At 39.0% G+C, this 15,917-nt stretch overlaps 5 protein-coding genes across 7 annotated transcripts in view; 4 read left to right on the forward strand and 1 right to left on the reverse strand.

The window, feature by feature from the left end:
- Window positions 1–1,570, forward strand: part of LOC125217995 (zinc finger CCCH domain-containing protein 6) — a 5,319-nt gene extending 3,749 nt beyond the window's left edge. For both annotated transcript variants that reach the window (XM_048119582.1, XM_048119583.1), the window contains 2 exons: window positions 103–227; window positions 365–1,570. In XM_048119582.1, the coding sequence (XP_047975539.1) occupies window positions 103–227; window positions 365–1,403 (1,164 nt within the window). In that variant the 3' untranslated portion in view covers window positions 1,404–1,570. The remainder of the gene's footprint in view (window positions 1–102; window positions 228–364) is intronic.
- Window positions 1,571–4,769: 3,199 nt separating this feature from the next.
- On the forward strand, window positions 4,770–5,348 carry LOC125221483. The gene has a single exon (XM_048123603.1). It carries the CDS (start codon window positions 4,770–4,772, stop codon window positions 5,346–5,348), a length of 579 nt encoding a protein of 192 aa, XP_047979560.1.
- Window positions 5,349–7,445: 2,097 nt separating this feature from the next.
- Window positions 7,446–8,009, reverse strand: LOC125221484. The gene has a single exon (XM_048123604.1). The coding sequence runs from the start codon at window positions 8,007–8,009 to the stop codon at window positions 7,446–7,448; it is 564 nt and encodes a 187-aa protein (XP_047979561.1).
- Window positions 8,010–9,949: 1,940 nt separating this feature from the next.
- Window positions 9,950–12,814, forward strand: LOC125185631 (pentatricopeptide repeat-containing protein At1g19720). Of its 2 annotated transcripts, XM_048082190.1 has the most exons (2): window positions 9,950–11,879; window positions 12,064–12,330. In XM_048082190.1, exons 1-2 carry the CDS (start codon window positions 9,992–9,994, stop codon window positions 12,186–12,188), a joined length of 2,013 nt encoding a protein of 670 aa, XP_047938147.1. In that variant the 5' UTR covers window positions 9,950–9,991; the 3' UTR covers window positions 12,189–12,330. The 2 variants fall into 2 exon arrangements, with proteins under 2 accessions (XP_047938147.1, XP_047938146.1); XM_048082189.1 differs by having other exon boundaries at window positions 9,953–12,814.
- Window positions 12,815–13,695: 881 nt separating this feature from the next.
- LOC125217529 (probable methyltransferase At1g29790) lies at window positions 13,696–15,412 on the forward strand. Its single transcript, XM_048119049.1, has one exon. It carries the CDS (start codon window positions 13,791–13,793, stop codon window positions 15,036–15,038), a length of 1,248 nt encoding a protein of 415 aa, XP_047975006.1. The 5' UTR covers window positions 13,696–13,790; the 3' UTR covers window positions 15,039–15,412.
- The last annotated feature ends 505 nt before the right edge of the window (window positions 15,413–15,917 follow it).

Below are 15,917 nucleotides of genomic sequence, written 5' to 3' on the forward strand. Positions count from 1 at the left end.
TCTGGTCTTTCATATTTTCATCGGGAGAGGATGGAAGGAATAAGGGACACTCTGATGTGGAGGGCTTGCTCTAATAATATTCAGCATATCCTTGTGTTGCAGATTGGTGTAGATAGCTCTTGGATGGTTGTTGCTGGGGAAGAAAGCAGAGAAATTGAAACCCAGAATCAACGAGAAATGAGAGTGCTAGAAGCAATATATCCACGCCCATCAGCCATTCCTTTAAAGTGCGATGCAAACCTCACTCACTCTTGATGTTTTCTCTTTCCTGTTTATCTTTGGTGGTGATTATGCTGTATGTTCCCTTGCTTGTTTCTGTTTGTCGTTCTCTCCGTATTGAATATTTTGCTTTATACTTGTGCAGCCCTTCTGCATTAGTCGGTGCAGAAGACTCAACTAACAACGACCAATGCACTCCTGTGGTTCCCATCACAACAATTGAAGACGAGGATGCTTCTGTGGATACATCGTATGACTCCATGAGATCAAACGGAACTCCCATGATCGCCCAGCCACAGCAATCGCCTCATGGGGCATTTTTATCCCAGGCCAATGCTTCTTCAAAACCTCCCGATATGATCGCAGCTGCACAAGCTGCCCTGTCATCATTCATGCCGAATAGTGATCAGGGGAACCTGATAGACCGTGAACTGCTCATGAAACTTCTCAGTGAGCCGAAAATGATCGAGCAACTGATTGCAAACCATGCTGCATCTTCCAGTGGACAAAATGTTGCATCATTTAGTGTGCCATCCTCATCCACCTACCATGGTATGCCAACTATTGGAACCAAAAGTGTTGCATCGTGTAGTTCGCCTGGAATGCCGTCAACCAGTGCACATTATATCCCCAATTCGGTTTCGACTCCAAAGAGTTCTTTTGATTCAGCTAATATGGCTGTCCATCGGAGAGAGCCACTCTCTGGCCGTGTTACAAGGCCAGAAATGGCTGTTCACTCGTCTATTTCTGCAGCATCCGGACCTTATCATCATCCAAGCAGGACAGGATCCATCTCCCATCTACGACCATCAGTACCCGATGTCGTATCCACACCCCCTCCATCAGTAGCGGCTCCTGTAGCAAAGGATATCAACTATTACAAGAGCCTCATTCAGCAACATGGAGGGGAGAGAAGAGAGACTATGCCCCAGTTTGGTCATCAAAGCAACCAAGGGCCGGGGATGGGTCAAGAACCTCCAAGTAACCCGATGATGAGGCCAAGGGACACGAAGCCAAGGATAATGAAGCCTTGCCTCTATTTCAACAGTCCGAGGGGTTGCAGGAACGGGGTGAACTGCGCCTTTCAGCACGATGTAACATCACAGCCGAAAGGCAATAATAGTATTCCGGATGTTCAAGGTACTAAGAGAATGAAACTGGACAGGGAAATTACTGGTGCATGATTTTGTGTAAATCAATTTGCTGAGGGCCAATTGATATTTGTTACTATGATATTTTGTCCCCAATTTTGAAGTTTTGGATAAGAAGCTTTATTTCTTTCTCCAATAGTTTTTGACCTGATTGAACTCTTTTGATGATTCAATACGAATGTTCTTATACAGTGATAGCATATAAACTGCCCCACAATGTTAATTTGGGGTGCATTTTGTGCTTATATTTTGGGTTTGATAGTAGGGCTCATAGATTTATTTCATGAACCTAAAAGGTGTCTTGAATTTTGAGTTTTATATTGATTTACAAGTAATCTATATTTATGCAAAAAAGAAAAGAGATACTACTATAATCGATGATATCCAATTTTCATTCCTCCGTCTTAACTAAGTTGAGTTGTATTCTTCTTTGGGATGTCCCGACTATGTTGAGTCATTTTCTTTTTTGACTATATAAAAACAAAACATCAAATCCCTTTACTTTACTCTTTCTTTGTTTTTCCTACTTTATTCCCCTCTCATACTTTTCAACACAATTAGGGGTGAGCAAAATAACCGAAAACCAAATATCCGAACCGAACCAAACCGAAATTTTGAAATTCGGTTCGGTTCGGTTTGGGCGAAAAAAAAACCAAAAAACCGAATTGTAGTTTAAATATATTATTATATATTTTTATCCTATTAATTTAGTATATTATATCATATACATATAATATATTCTTCTAATATATTTTTATATAATAAATATTATATATATTATATTAATTTTATATTATATATATTTATATTCTATTAGTATATATAAAATGAAATAAATTAGATATATTAAAATATACTATTTTTTTCGGTTTTTCGGTTTTGTGTTGAAATTTTGGTTTTTTCGGTTTGGTTCGGTTTTTTAAGTTTGGTTTTCGATTTTTCGGTTCGATTCGGTTTCAAATTTAACCTAAATTCGGTTTTTCGGGTTCGGTTCGGTTTGGGCGAAAAACCGAACCGAAACCCGAATGCACACCCCTAAACACAATTTCATAATCTCTTTGCCTAAAAATTATGACTCAATTTAGTTAGGACGGAGGGAGTACAATATACTCCTATCACACCCTTATTTACAAAAAAAAATAATATACAAGTTTCTACTTGTAGAAACAGTCATAAATGTCAATCATCACATTCAATTCTTCAGTCCATACTGTTGTCTGAACAAAATAATTTCTAAACTAATGTGCATGAGTTGTTAGAGAATATTACTAAATTATTTAATTTATTATAATCGAAATTAAAAACTTGGATTTAGACCTTAAAGTCAAGTGTAATGAGAAAGACTTGACAAATTCGGATGGTTTCATCATTAACCAATAATGGCGGCTGAATTAAATAAACTAATGTACATGTCATCAACCAACTCGTATTAACATACTACTACAAACTAAGTGAATTATCTATCGTTTTTTTAAGATTGATTGTATTGAAGTAGACTATTTTCAAAGAATAAATTAATAGAGGAAATGCTTTTCTATAGATTTACCAACCACCTATGCATTTTACTTATAATTGCAATTATACCAAATTCAAAAATTTAATAATAAAAAATTAGACTAACAAAGTAATTTCTAAAGTATATTTAGATACAAATCAGCTCTTAATATTGCAATTAGTGTCATGTATGTCCCCTCTATTTACTTTTCCCACTCCAAAATAGCTTTGTGGTCATTGTTCTTAAATGAACTTAATTGGTCATTGTTCTTAAATTAACTTAATTTTTAAGCATGTTAAGTTCTAATTTCTCTCTACTTTTTTATGTAAGAATGAGATAATATAATATATTACGAGAATGTACACATTTGAACATTTTGAGAAAAAAAAATAATTTTACTATTTTTATCTTAAATATTATTATTATTATGACTACCAAATAGGTTCTACCAAATACTATCATCTAGGAACCTTCGGAAATATATAAAGTAGTACTAACATATAAATTTGAAAGAAAATTTGACTAATGCCTATAAATAATTGAAGGTTGAAATTGATTTTGAAATACAGCAACACAAGTCTTGTACATATATAACTACTTAATATATACATAATGAAATATAATAACCCAACATGTCGGGTTGTACACATGCATATATGCTCTTTATGGAATGAGCTTCCACCTAATTTATGGCAATGAATGCCAAATACTAAAAGTTAAACTCTCGACTTTTCTTCGAATTATCCTCATTTAGGAAAACTTAAATAAAAACCAAACGTCCTAGTGTAGACCAATCAATCCTAAATGACCTTGTATACACACTATGTGGAGCCATCAACCATATATTTTGCAATGGACCTAAAAAGACATTTCATAGCTTTTTCCATATCAAAATTTCTTTAGAAATATAATTTAAAACAAAAGGGAGTACTAACATAAAGCAATTAGCCATAAGATTAAAGATTTGGCATGGTACAAATTCACGATTCTCAAATTAAACTAATTAAAGTAACATAACATTGTCGAATTTAAGATACTCCCCCTGTCCCTGAAAATTTATCACTTATTTTCATTTCCTTTCGTCCCTAAAAATTAGTCACCTTTAACTTTTACTACCATTTTTGGTATTCTCACTCACATTTTATTATAAAACTAATATATAAAAGTAGGACTCACATGACACTAACTTTTTCAATCCACTTTCAATTACATTTCTTAAAACTCAAGCCGAGTCAAATAGTGATAAATTATAAGGGATAGAGGGAGTATTTTATTTAATTAAATCAGATTCGTTGTGCAAAATGACTCTATCATTACAATGAAACACAATAAAATTATTATCTCAAAATTTTAAGACTAGACTATGCTAAAACGAATACTTCCTTTGTCCGTCATTCTAATTCATTTTTAATATAAATGGTAAGTACTAGTAATTACTCCCTCCGTCTCCGATTAAGAGTCACACTTTGACCGGACACGAGTTTTAAGAAATGTAAAGAAAAGTTGGTTGAAAAAGTTGGTGGAATGTGAGACCCATTTTTTAATATTGGTTTTATAATAAAATGTGAGTGAATAAGTTAGTGGAATGTGGGACCTACTTACTATTTATGGTAAAAATAAAGTGTGACTCTTAATTGGGGACATACCGAAATAGAAAAGTGTGATTCTTAATCGGAGACGGAGGGAGTAATTAGTAGTATGTCTCACATTCCACTAATTTATTCTACGTATATAAAAATGGATCTCGCACCGTTTATTTCCCGCCCCTATCCATAACCCCCACCCTGACCCCACCTCCTGGCTCCGCCACTATATATATATACACCCACAGCCCACACTCATTTGCACATTTAAAAACACATCACAAACCAAACCTAAACCACTTGAATTTTTTTTTTCATACAATGGTGGAGGAGAAGAGCACCACCACCACCACCACCGCCGCAGCGAAGCAGACGGTCATCCACGTGACGGCCCTCGACGGCATAGTGACGATGAACTCCCTCTTCACCGCCGCCATGTTCATCGGCCTCTCCATGACGGCGCCCGAGAACGCCACGACGGTGCTTGTCGCCGCGTGCACGGCCAAGCCGGAGACGGTGAGGCAGCTCATCGTCTACGAGGTCCTCTCCTTCAGCTGCTTCCTCTTCTCCTCCCTCCTCGCGCAGTCGCTCAAGCTCCAGATCAATCTCCGCAACAGCATGAAGGATCCCAGCCAGGCCAGGATGAACGTCCGCCACCTCAAGTACTGCCTCACCGCCGCCGCGGCCGGGTCGGTCGTCGGGTGCGTGTTCTTGATGCTGTCGATTGTCGATTTTATTAGGGTTAAATTGGGGTCGCTGTCTTGCGGTGGGAAGCCGGTGACCGCGGTGGTGGTGCTCGTGGTCTTGGTGGGGTGCGGACTCTTGGTTTACGCGGTTACGGCTGTTCTTGCGCTCGTGACCGTGGACGAGGAGGAGGAGGAGGTCTTGCCTGAGGCTTAGCGGAATCGTAACAATTTCGTTTCCTTTCCGTCCACTACTAATAGTCTTATGTTCGAAATCCCGATCATAGAAAAAAGTAGTGTAGTGTTTTTGTTGTTTTTTTATTGAAATCAACGCGATTTGACCGGATCGTACAAGTGACGGAATGTTTAATTTATGTTATTAAGTCATAGTATGAGATTTATTTTTCACAACAAACACTTTAATTTAGGAATTAAAGAGGCATTAATTAGCCTTTACCATTACAAATGAAAGAGAAATAATACAATTAGTAGTATAGGAATGTGATCAAATGAAAACTCTAAATACTGTGCAAACTCAAAACTATGATCTGGACTATTGAAAAATGTCAACAGATCACTAAAAAGCATCAACAGGAAAATGTCAAAACTATGATACTGTGTTGACATTAAAATCTTGAAATTTTACACCGTGTTGATATTGTATTGAAACCGTGTTGAAGTTGCATTCTATCACTACCCAGTAATATAAAGTGAAAAAACCACAAAAATCTTCAAGTCCAAGACTATTAGTAATGGACAAATTATAATTATGATTTTGCCACTACCTCAATTGATAATTTTGTATTTTATTGTGGTGATATTATTTATAATTCAGGAACATAAAAGATGCAAAATATTTTTTTCAGAGAACAATTTTAAAATTCACTTGTCCTTAGATTGATTTCATGAATGAACCTAAAAGGTAGTATTTGGATTTTGAGATTTTGTGTTTATTTACAAAGTCACATGTAATTATGCAAAAGAGAAAAGATAAAAATATAAAATCGATGATATTCTACGTAAGATTCACATTTTGCCATTGTGTCGGATAACGTTGTTTGACAAAACAGAAAGGCATAAATTAAAAAAATTAAGGTGCATGAGTTGTTATCAGAAAAATGACTAAACTATTTAATTAATTAGAACTGAAATTAAAATTTTGTATTTATATAGGCCTGTGTAGTTTTAGAAAGAATTGACAGGTCAATTCGGCTATTAACCAATAATGGCGGCTGGATTAAATAAAGGCGCTTATCCACTCCTATTAAGGTAATAACAAGTGGTTTATTATTAATCATTTTTAATTTTTAATAAGATTGATTGATTCAATTGAAGTAGATGTAGAATGGACCAACCAACTATCCATATTTTTAACATGGAAACTAGTTCTTATATTCTCACTTAAAAGTGAATATGGATCCTATATTTATTAGAGTGTCCACTATAGGGGAGCCGCGACCGGGCCACGGGAGAGCCGCGAGCCGCGGCTCCCTATAGTGACTGGGGTGGGCAGCCGCGGCGGGAGGGGGTGGACGTGGGCGCGCCACGATCGTGGCCCGGCCGCGGCTCTTGGGCGGGAGCCGTGGCCCTCCTATTGTATTGGCCACGAGCCGCGGCTCTCCAAATTTTTTGATTTTTTTTTAAAATTCTATAAGTATACACATTTTTTTACCTCTTTCCTACACAAATTCTATAAATATACTCATTTTTAATTAAAATATAAATAAAATGGAAAAAAATAAAATTTTTGGTAGGTTGGCCATGTCCACTATAGTGGAAAACATGGGCATTGGTGGCCCGGCCACGATTTTGTGGCCTGGCCATACTTTGTGGCTTGGCCCGGCCATGTATAGTGGACACCCTTACTACTCTCTTCGTCTCACTCAAGATGACCACATTCTTAAGTGACACGAGATTTTAGAAAGTATTGTTAGGTGAAATAAAGTAGAGAGGAAAAAAGATAGTTGAATATTTTAATGAGGAGAGAGGAGAAAGGAGGTTATTTCCAAAATAGAAAAAGTGACTATCTTGATTGTGACAAACAAAAAAAAGGAAAGATGATCTTGAATGGGACGGAGGGAGTGCTAATTTGATAGTAATAAAATATTACTCCTAGTAAAATAAATGAGTGAAATGTGTAATTCATTTATCTAGTGATTTAAAAATTAGTAGAATATTAAACAAAAGTAGGGTATATAAAATTTTAAAATTTCCATATTGTATTATAACCATTTATTTTACACCATACAGATAGAAAAAATCAGAAAAATATAATGATCAAGCAGAGTATCCACCGGCGAATCCAGTGAAAAACCTATGCCTCGGGAACGACCTCCTCCTCCTCTTCCACGACCACGAGCGCAAGAAAAGCCGTAACCGCATAAACCAAAAGCCCACACCCCACCAACACCACGAGCACCACCACCGCGGCCACCGGCTTCCCGCCACAAGACAGCGACCCCAATTTAACCCTAATAAAATCGACAATCGACAGCATCAAGAACACGCACCCGACGACCGACCCGGCCGCGGCGGCGGTGAGGCAGTACTTGAGGTGGCGGACGCTCATCCTGGCCCGGCTGGGATCCTTCATGTTGTTGCGGAGATTGATCTGGAGCTTGAGCGACTGCGCGAGGAGGGACGAGAAGAGGAAGCAGCTGAAGGAGAGGACTTCGTAGACGATGAGCTCCCTCACCGTCTCCGGCTTGGCCGTGCACGCGGCGACAAGCACCGTGGTGGCGTTCTCCGGCGCGGTCATGGAGAGGCCGATGAACATGGCGATGGTGAAGAGGGAGTTCATCGTCACTATGCCGTCGAGGGCGGTCACGTGGATGCTCGTCTGCTTCGCCGCCGCGGCTCTCTTCTGATCGTCGGCCATTTTTTTTAATTATATCAAATTTTATGGATGGTTTGTATGATGTGTATTTGTTCAAGTGATTTAGCTTGTTTTTTTTTTTGAATGTGTATGAGTGTGGAGAATGGATGTATATATATATATACACACTAGGGCGGAAGCATAAATTCGTTTTGCGAGTGGGTACGTACGTATTTTAAATTTTAAGTTTGAAATTTCGAGACAGTAATTCTACTGTGTTTCGGTGCAATGGTATGACTTTTGCACAATAATACTGATAAAACAAAATATCAAAAAATCGATGATGTCATACGAATAACAAAATAAAAGGGCTTAAGCCCCTCGTTGCTTCTATGTGCGTGTACAAGTGGCATTACCCGGTAGTTTTGCAATTTTCTAGGATTATTTAGTAATTTTATGTTAAATTTTTAATTAGGTTAAATTTTAGAAAGAAATGTTGTTAGGAGTGAATTTAGTGGGAAATGTCTTTCGACAGTCAACGTAAAATGTCTGACTCCGCCATTATATAATGATTATTTAGGGTTACCCTACTAACGTTTGGAATTTGTCAACTTTTCCTATTTGGGGTTTCAAAGAAAAGTTGCAAGTTGAACTCTAGTTTTTGGCACTATATTAAACATATTATTAATTTAACATATTATGAATTTATTTGTTGCACATTTCAGACGGATTAATTAGGTACAGGTTTAGGTTCGTTGCATTATTCCTACATGTTGAATTATTACAAGACTTGAGTTGTTGTGGGTCAAATTTAATTTCAACTTTCACTGCATAAGTTCTATGTTAGTATATTTATGAAGTTTCCTAGAGGAGAGTACAATGAGCATGTTGCATTAATCAAGAAATTAATGTGTAACGTGCCTTTAAATTTTTATGTTTATTTATTAATTTAAAATAAAATAAAAATAAATGTTAGAATGTGCTGTTTAATTATAAGCGCACCGCAGAAAGTGAGAACGGTCGGCTGCATACATTAGTTAGAGTAGACAAAATCATAAGGCCGCTTCAACCGAGGCATCTGCAACATCGACTACCAACCGACGAAGGAGACGAGATCAACAATAGCGAATTGGCGGGTGAAATGAGGCGGGAGGGGTCGACCGCTCCCTCCATGCGACTAATTTTCTTTTATACATACGTAAAATTTTCATGTCCGCCTTCTCCATTTTCCTTTGACATCTCCCCGAAAATAAAAAAAAATAGTCATATCAGCCCCGTTCATTTTCGAATCTTGGATCCGTTACTGGGCTCACTGGGCGGGCCTTAAGGATGTAGACATAATGCAGAAAGACCCCATAAATTTTTCGTATTGCAGTCTAGTCTCCCCACTGTCGCATAATTACATAAAAAACCTCTTCTGAAGTTTGACTAAAAAAGGGCATATCTTTTGGAGAATATCAATCTTTTTATTTTGTAAAAATTGCTTTGAGACTTCAGGACAATTGTCAACTTCGTGTACTACGTCTATAAATTAAAATGGAAAAAATAATAGTGAATGGATCTCGATTAATTACATATACAATAACTTACTACTATGATTTTTCAAATATTATTGGACCATCTATATCCCGAAAAACTCATGTTAATTAACCTTATTTCAATAATTACTCTATTAAAAAGCATATTTTATCAACTTATATTTGAGAGAAATGATATTAGCACCACTCTCGCTTAGTACACGTTTAGAGTTATTTGTTTGGATTTATCTATTTATTTAACTCTAATACATTAACAAATATTATTATTCATAAAAATCAAATCTTGATTTGCTTATTTTCTCTATAATTTTAAATAAATAAATAAAATAATAAATTAAGTTTTGATTTTTATGAAGTTTTTTTATGAATTATGAATTTTTGATAGATATAGTAAAATATAATGAAGGATAACACATTGTGTTGTGGCTCAAAATCTTCTTCCAATCAGACCACAAATTTTGGAGAAAAACTGGCGAAACAGACTCATTGGATTGCCCTATCCACCCTATGGAAAGCTTAATTCTTCCCTGCAAAACCATCACTCCCTCAAAAATTGCTGAAATCCCACCAAAACCTGAAATTCAATCGAGGAACACATCGCCCAAGCTCATAAACGACGCCTACTTAAAGCGCCTATGCAAACTCGGCCGCCTGAGCGAGGCCATCTCCGCCTTGGACTCCTGCAGCTCCACGGTAAAGCCCAGCACCCTCTCCCACCTGATCGACTCATGCGTCTTCTCCAATTCGCTCGAATTATGCCACGAGATCCACTCCCGCGCCAAGAATTGGATGCGCGAGCCCGACCCCTTCCTCGAGACCAAACTAGTCGGCATGTTCGCGAAATGCGGCTCCTTGGACGGCGCGTTCAAGGTGTTCGACGAAATGCGCGAGCGAAATTTGTACGCTTGGTCGGCCGTGATTGGCGCTTTCTCGCGGGAGAAGAAGTGGGGCGATGTCGTGGCGCTGTTTTATTGGATGATGGCGGATGGTGACGTGGCTCCTGACGATTACATGTTGCCCAAGATTTTGCAGGCTTGTGGGAACTGTGGGGATGTGGAGACTGGGGAGCTGATTCATGGGATGGTGATCAAGCGGGGATTGAGCGGCGACATTCGAGTTAACAACTCGATTCTTTCCGTTTACGCGAAATGTGGGCGTTTGGAGTCTGCGGAGAAGTTTTTTCGGGGGATGGTGGGGAGGGACAGGGTGTCTTGGAATACGCTGATTACGGGTTACTGTCATGCTGGGAATGTAGCTGAGGCGCGGAGATTGTTCGAGTCTATGCAGGAGAAGGGTCTGGAGCCGGATGTTATCACTTGGAATGTGTTGATCTCGAGCTATAGTCAGTTGGGGAAGTGTGATGTTGCGAGGGATTTGATGACGGAGATGGAGATTCGTGGAGTGAGGCCTGATGTGTGTACGTGGACTAGTGCAATTTTGGGTTTTGCACAAAATAATCGGAGGTTTGAGGCGTTGAGCTTGTTCCGGGAGATGTTCTTGGCCGGGGTTGAACCGAATGGTATAACGCTTATGAGTGCTATCTTGTCTTGTTCCCTCGAGAAGGATATTATGAAAGGGAGGGAAGTTCATCTGGTTGCTATAAAGCTTGGCTATGGTGAAGATGTGCTTGTGGGGAATTCACTTGTTGATATGTATTCTAAGTGTGGGAAGCTTGATGCTGCAAGACAGGTTTTTGATATGATCTCGGAGAAAGATATCTATACTTGGAACTCGATGATTGCAGGCTATTGCCAAGCTGGATATTGTGGGATTGCAGATGACCTCTTTAAACATATGCAGGAGACCGGTGTCTTGCCAAATGTGGTCACATGGAATGTAATGATCTCGGGGTACATTCAGAATGGAGATGAGGATCAGGCTATGGATCTTTTCTACATGATGGAGACGAATGGGGGTGTCAAGCGAGACACTGCCTCATGGAACGCTCTCATTGCAGGGTTCTTGCATCACGGGCAGAAGGATAAAGCATTGAGGGTCTTCCGAAAAATGCAATTCTATGGTGTCAAACCGAATGCAATCACAATCTTGAGCATCTTGCCTGCGTGTGCGGATTTGATCGCTATAAGGAAGCTGAAAGAGATCCACTGCTGTGTCCTTCGCAGCAATTTGGAGTTAGAGGTTTCAGTTGCGAATTCTCTGATCGACACATATGCAAAGTGCGGGAGCATAGCGTACTCAAAATCCATTTTTGATGCAATGCCATCCATGGACATCATCACTTGGAACACATTAGCAACTAGCTATGTGTTACATGGATTTTCAAGCAAGGCGATTGAGCTTTTCGATCGGATGAGGAAACTAGGATATAAACCGAACAAAAGCACATTTGCTAGTATAATCTCTGCCTATGGTCTAGCTAAGAATGTCGATGAAGGTAAGCGTGTTTTCTCCCTGATGATCGAAGAATACGGTATCTTACCAACTGTAGACCATTATGTTGCAATGGTAAATTTGTACGGTCGTTCAGGGAAGCTCGATGAAGCATTTGACTTCATCAGAGATCTACCCATAGATCTCGGTGTCTCTATCTGGTCTGCTGTGCTAACCGCTTGTCGTAGGCAGGGGAACGTTAGGTTGGCAATCGAAGCAGGGGAAAGGCTGCTTGAACTCGAACCAGATAATGCTTCCACTCAAAGGATGGTTTTACAGCTACGCAGCTTGTCAAATACGTCTTCAAAGATGAAACGTCCCCGAGCAAGAAAGCTCCCTGCTGGACCTATCGGGTGTAGTTGGATCGAAGGGGAAAACGCGGTACATGCTTTTGTCAGCGGTGATTTCTCCCAGCTTGACGGTACATGTCTGCGTTCGTGGATAGAAAGCATCGAAGCGAACACGAAGGAATCGAAGCATCAAGAGATGGTTAGCATCCAAGAGGAGGAGAACAGAGGAATCCACAGTGAAAAGCTAGCTTTGGCTTATGCTGTGATCAAATGTGGTCAGCAAAGTATTAGGGTGGTGAAGAACCTGAGAATGTGTGATGACTGCCACAGGTTTGCTAAGCTGGTTTCGAGTAAATATGGCTGTGAAATATATGTATATGATTCCATATGCTTGCACCATTTCAAGAAGGGGGTGTGTTCTTGTGGTGACTATTGGTAGGAATGGCAACAGCATTGGTTCATTTTGTAGAAAGTGTAGACACCATTTTTGTAGGGCAGCTAAGTGCTGTCCTGGCTCATGGAAATAATGAGATAGGAAACCACAAAGTGATCTTTGTTTCATTATTTTGTGTAAGTTGTTATGTCTTCTATAAGGTGCAGCTTTGGAGGCAGTTTGTTAAAAAGTTTTGGAATCTATTTTGTCAAATTGTATTTATATTCCTATTCTGTTATATTTCAGCTGTCAAGTTGTTACTTTACGAGAATTTTGAAGTTGGACTACACTCAGTATTCCAATTTCAAAACATTTCACAATAAAACTTTGGCTAGGAGTGAGCGTTTTAATATAGAATTGATAAAGTAAAAGAAATGGGGAAAAAGTAAGAGAGAAGGAGAAAAAGTAAATGAGAAGCAGTGCTAGTGGAATGACGTGTAAGATTATTATTTGTTGAAAACTTTCCATAAATGAATATGTTCTATTTTTTGTGGACGACCAAAAGTGGTAATTGTGCTCTATTTTTTTTGGACGGAGGGAGTATCTGATATCCGAAAATTTGATTTGAACAAAATTGAAAGTCAAAATTCGATTTGGACTTTTTAGATAGCGATTTGGATCGGATTTAAAAAAAAATTAGGATGTTCACGTCAGATTAGTCAAATATTTTAAAATTCGAAATAATATGAAATATATTTACATATATAATAAAAATGGTTCATAATTATAAACATAACAAGTACAAAATCTTTGTTTTGAACATTTCCAATGCTATTTGAGTATTAGATTTTCAGAAATTGAAATGAACTTTTGAATTTTTGGTATTGAGTTTTCAGATTTTCATACAATTTCAAATTATTTGGATCAGATTGGATTTCATAGTTCGGATTTATGATTTTAGGACAAGATTTTCGGATTCGATCAGAATACGCAAAAATCTAAATCCGAAATCCAAATGCTCACTCCTACGTCCGAAAATAAAAAAAATAAAAAATAAAAAGAGATGCACATGTTTCTACGTCAGGATTAGTAAAACCACCGACAAGTAATACCCAATTTAGGACATTAGTTAAAAATTTAAATGTGATGTCTACTTTCTTTAATCCCTTCTTCTTCTCCACTTGCTCTCACTTCACTGAATCTGCTGCCCCTCTTTCTCTCTCTCTCCTTCCCGATTTACAGCGAAGGCAGAATGGGTTCAGTTTCTCTGAAAATCGGAGATGGAACTGCAAGATTCAAGAGGGCATCCGTCTGCTCCTCCGCAGTGAATCTCCTCATGCTTTTTTCAGTCATCACCACAAATCTCTTCGCTCTCTACGCTTTCACATACCACCCCACCTCTCTCCACCACCACCACTACCCCAAGAACATCTCCCTGATCTCGGAGAAAGTGAGCCTAATTCTCAGGGAGATCGAGTCCTCGCAGAAGAAGCTGGCCCAGATGGAGAAAGATCTCTTGGGCTACGAAAGCATCGATCTTTCGAAGCCCAACATCGCGAAAGAGCTCAAGGAGTTCCTCACCCGCCACCAGCTGCCGCTGGGGAAGGATTCGAGGACTGGGATCACCGAGATGGTGGCGTCTGTGGGCCATTCTTGCGAGAAATCCACCGATTTGCTGTCTCAATTCATGAATTACAAGGTCAATGGGCTCTGCCCTGACGACTGGAGCCTTGGCCAGAGGTTAATTCTTCAAGGGTGTGAGCCCTTGCCGAGGAGGAGATGCTTTGCCAAGACAATCCCTAAGGTTGGTTTGCAGCCGTTTCCTGTTTCCCTTTGGAGTAATGTTAGTGAGAAGTCACTTAGTTGGAGTGGAATAGGTTGCAAGAATCTTGCTTGTTTGAATAGTAAGAAATTGAACAGGGATTGTGCTGGTTGTTTTGATATAACTCATGGTTATGAGGCACAGAGGTATGTGAAGCCTAGAAGTAAGAATGATTTCCACATTGATGATGTGTTGGCTATGAGTAGCGGTGGGGTTAGGACAAGTTTCGATCTTGGTGGTGGATCTGGGACTTTTGCTGCTAGGATGGCTGAGAGGAATCTGACTGTGGTGACTGCCACGTTGAACGTGGATGCCCCGTTTAATGAGTTCATTGCTGCTAGGGGGCTTTTCCCCTTGTATATCAGCTTGGACGCTAGGTTCCCATTTTATGACAATGTGTTTGATTTAGTTCATGTAGCTAATGGATTGGATGTGGGGGGTCGGCCGGAGAAGCTGGAGTTTCTGATGTTTGATATTGATCGTGTGGTGAGGGCGGGGGGGCTGTTCTGGTTAGACAACTATTATTGCTCCAGTGAGGATAAGAGAAAGGCTCTCACGCGGTTGATTGAACGATTTGGTTACAAGAAGTTGAAGTGGGTTGTGGGAGAGAAGGTCAATGGTGCAGGCAACTCTGAAGTTTACTTGTCCGCTGTGCTGCAGAAACCGGTCAGGTCATAGGAGTTAGTGAATGGGGATAGATTCAGCTTCGGGAATGTAGAACTAAGCCAAAAGTACACTATTTTTCTTGCTCGTGATTTCTTAAAGATGTCAAATAAGTGTATGGGAATGGCCGGCAGTTGTTGATGCTCGCGACTGGAGAAAGGCGCATTTCTGCAGTAAGTCATATAGCGTTTTCGGTTTTCCTATGCAATATTTGCATCAGTTGGATATATAGATAGCAATTTGATGGAATTTTGTTATTCAATTTTTGTTTGATGTAGCAAGTTGAATTTGTTGGCACTGAGTTCATAAAACTATCTGCATAAGTCTTGATCTGGAACTAGAGAAATGTCTCTCTTATTTATCAGATATATATATCTCTTTAAAAACTATTCTTATGTGTACATTCTCTGTTCTTCCTGTAGATGTATATATGTGATGTAATTGCATTGTTAAATTCCTTCGCTGAAATCAGTTTCCCAAACGAAAACTATGTAAAGTTAGGAGCATATTCCTTAGCTTTGCTGAAGTTGGTCAGAAAACTATATTTGTCTTTCTTGTGCTAGCTTGATATGCTACGATATTCGGAACATAGGATAAGAGAAGTGAATGACTGCAGAAACAGGGACAAGCACAAATGAAGAGTCGAATGAGTCAGATGACATAGGTAGTCGACTTTGTAGTATTTTAGGTGTTTCAGCATGATTAAAATCAGCTAAAATTTCTATTTACTCGGTCCATCGATATTATCTATCTCAAGGCTGTTGAGCATTCTTGATTCTTCTAACCATTTTTGTATGTCTTTGAGTTCTTAATTCGCTATAACTGTTTTTTTTATTTGTTAGGAATGATCCTTATGCAGTTAGTCTGCTTAGAGCTGGGGTTGGCCTTAGGTTC

This window comes from Salvia hispanica, chromosome 4 (assembly GCF_023119035.1).
Source record: "Salvia hispanica cultivar TCC Black 2014 chromosome 4, UniMelb_Shisp_WGS_1.0, whole genome shotgun sequence".
NCBI lineage: Eukaryota > Viridiplantae > Streptophyta > Magnoliopsida > Lamiales > Lamiaceae > Salvia > Salvia hispanica.

Excerpts from the sequence above, each read along its gene's own strand:
- LOC125217529 (XM_048119049.1), top strand. The coding sequence starts at position 13,791 with ATGGGTTCAGTTTCTCTGAAAATCGGAGATGGAACTGCAAGATTCAAG.
- LOC125221483 (XM_048123603.1), top strand. The coding sequence starts at position 4,770 with ATGGTGGAGGAGAAGAGCACCACCACCACCACCACCGCCGCAGCGAAG.
- LOC125185631 (XM_048082189.1), top strand. The coding sequence starts at position 9,992 with ATGGAAAGCTTAATTCTTCCCTGCAAAACCATCACTCCCTCAAAAATT.
- LOC125221484 (XM_048123604.1), bottom strand. The coding sequence starts at position 8,009 with ATGGCCGACGATCAGAAGAGAGCCGCGGCGGCGAAGCAGACGAGCATC.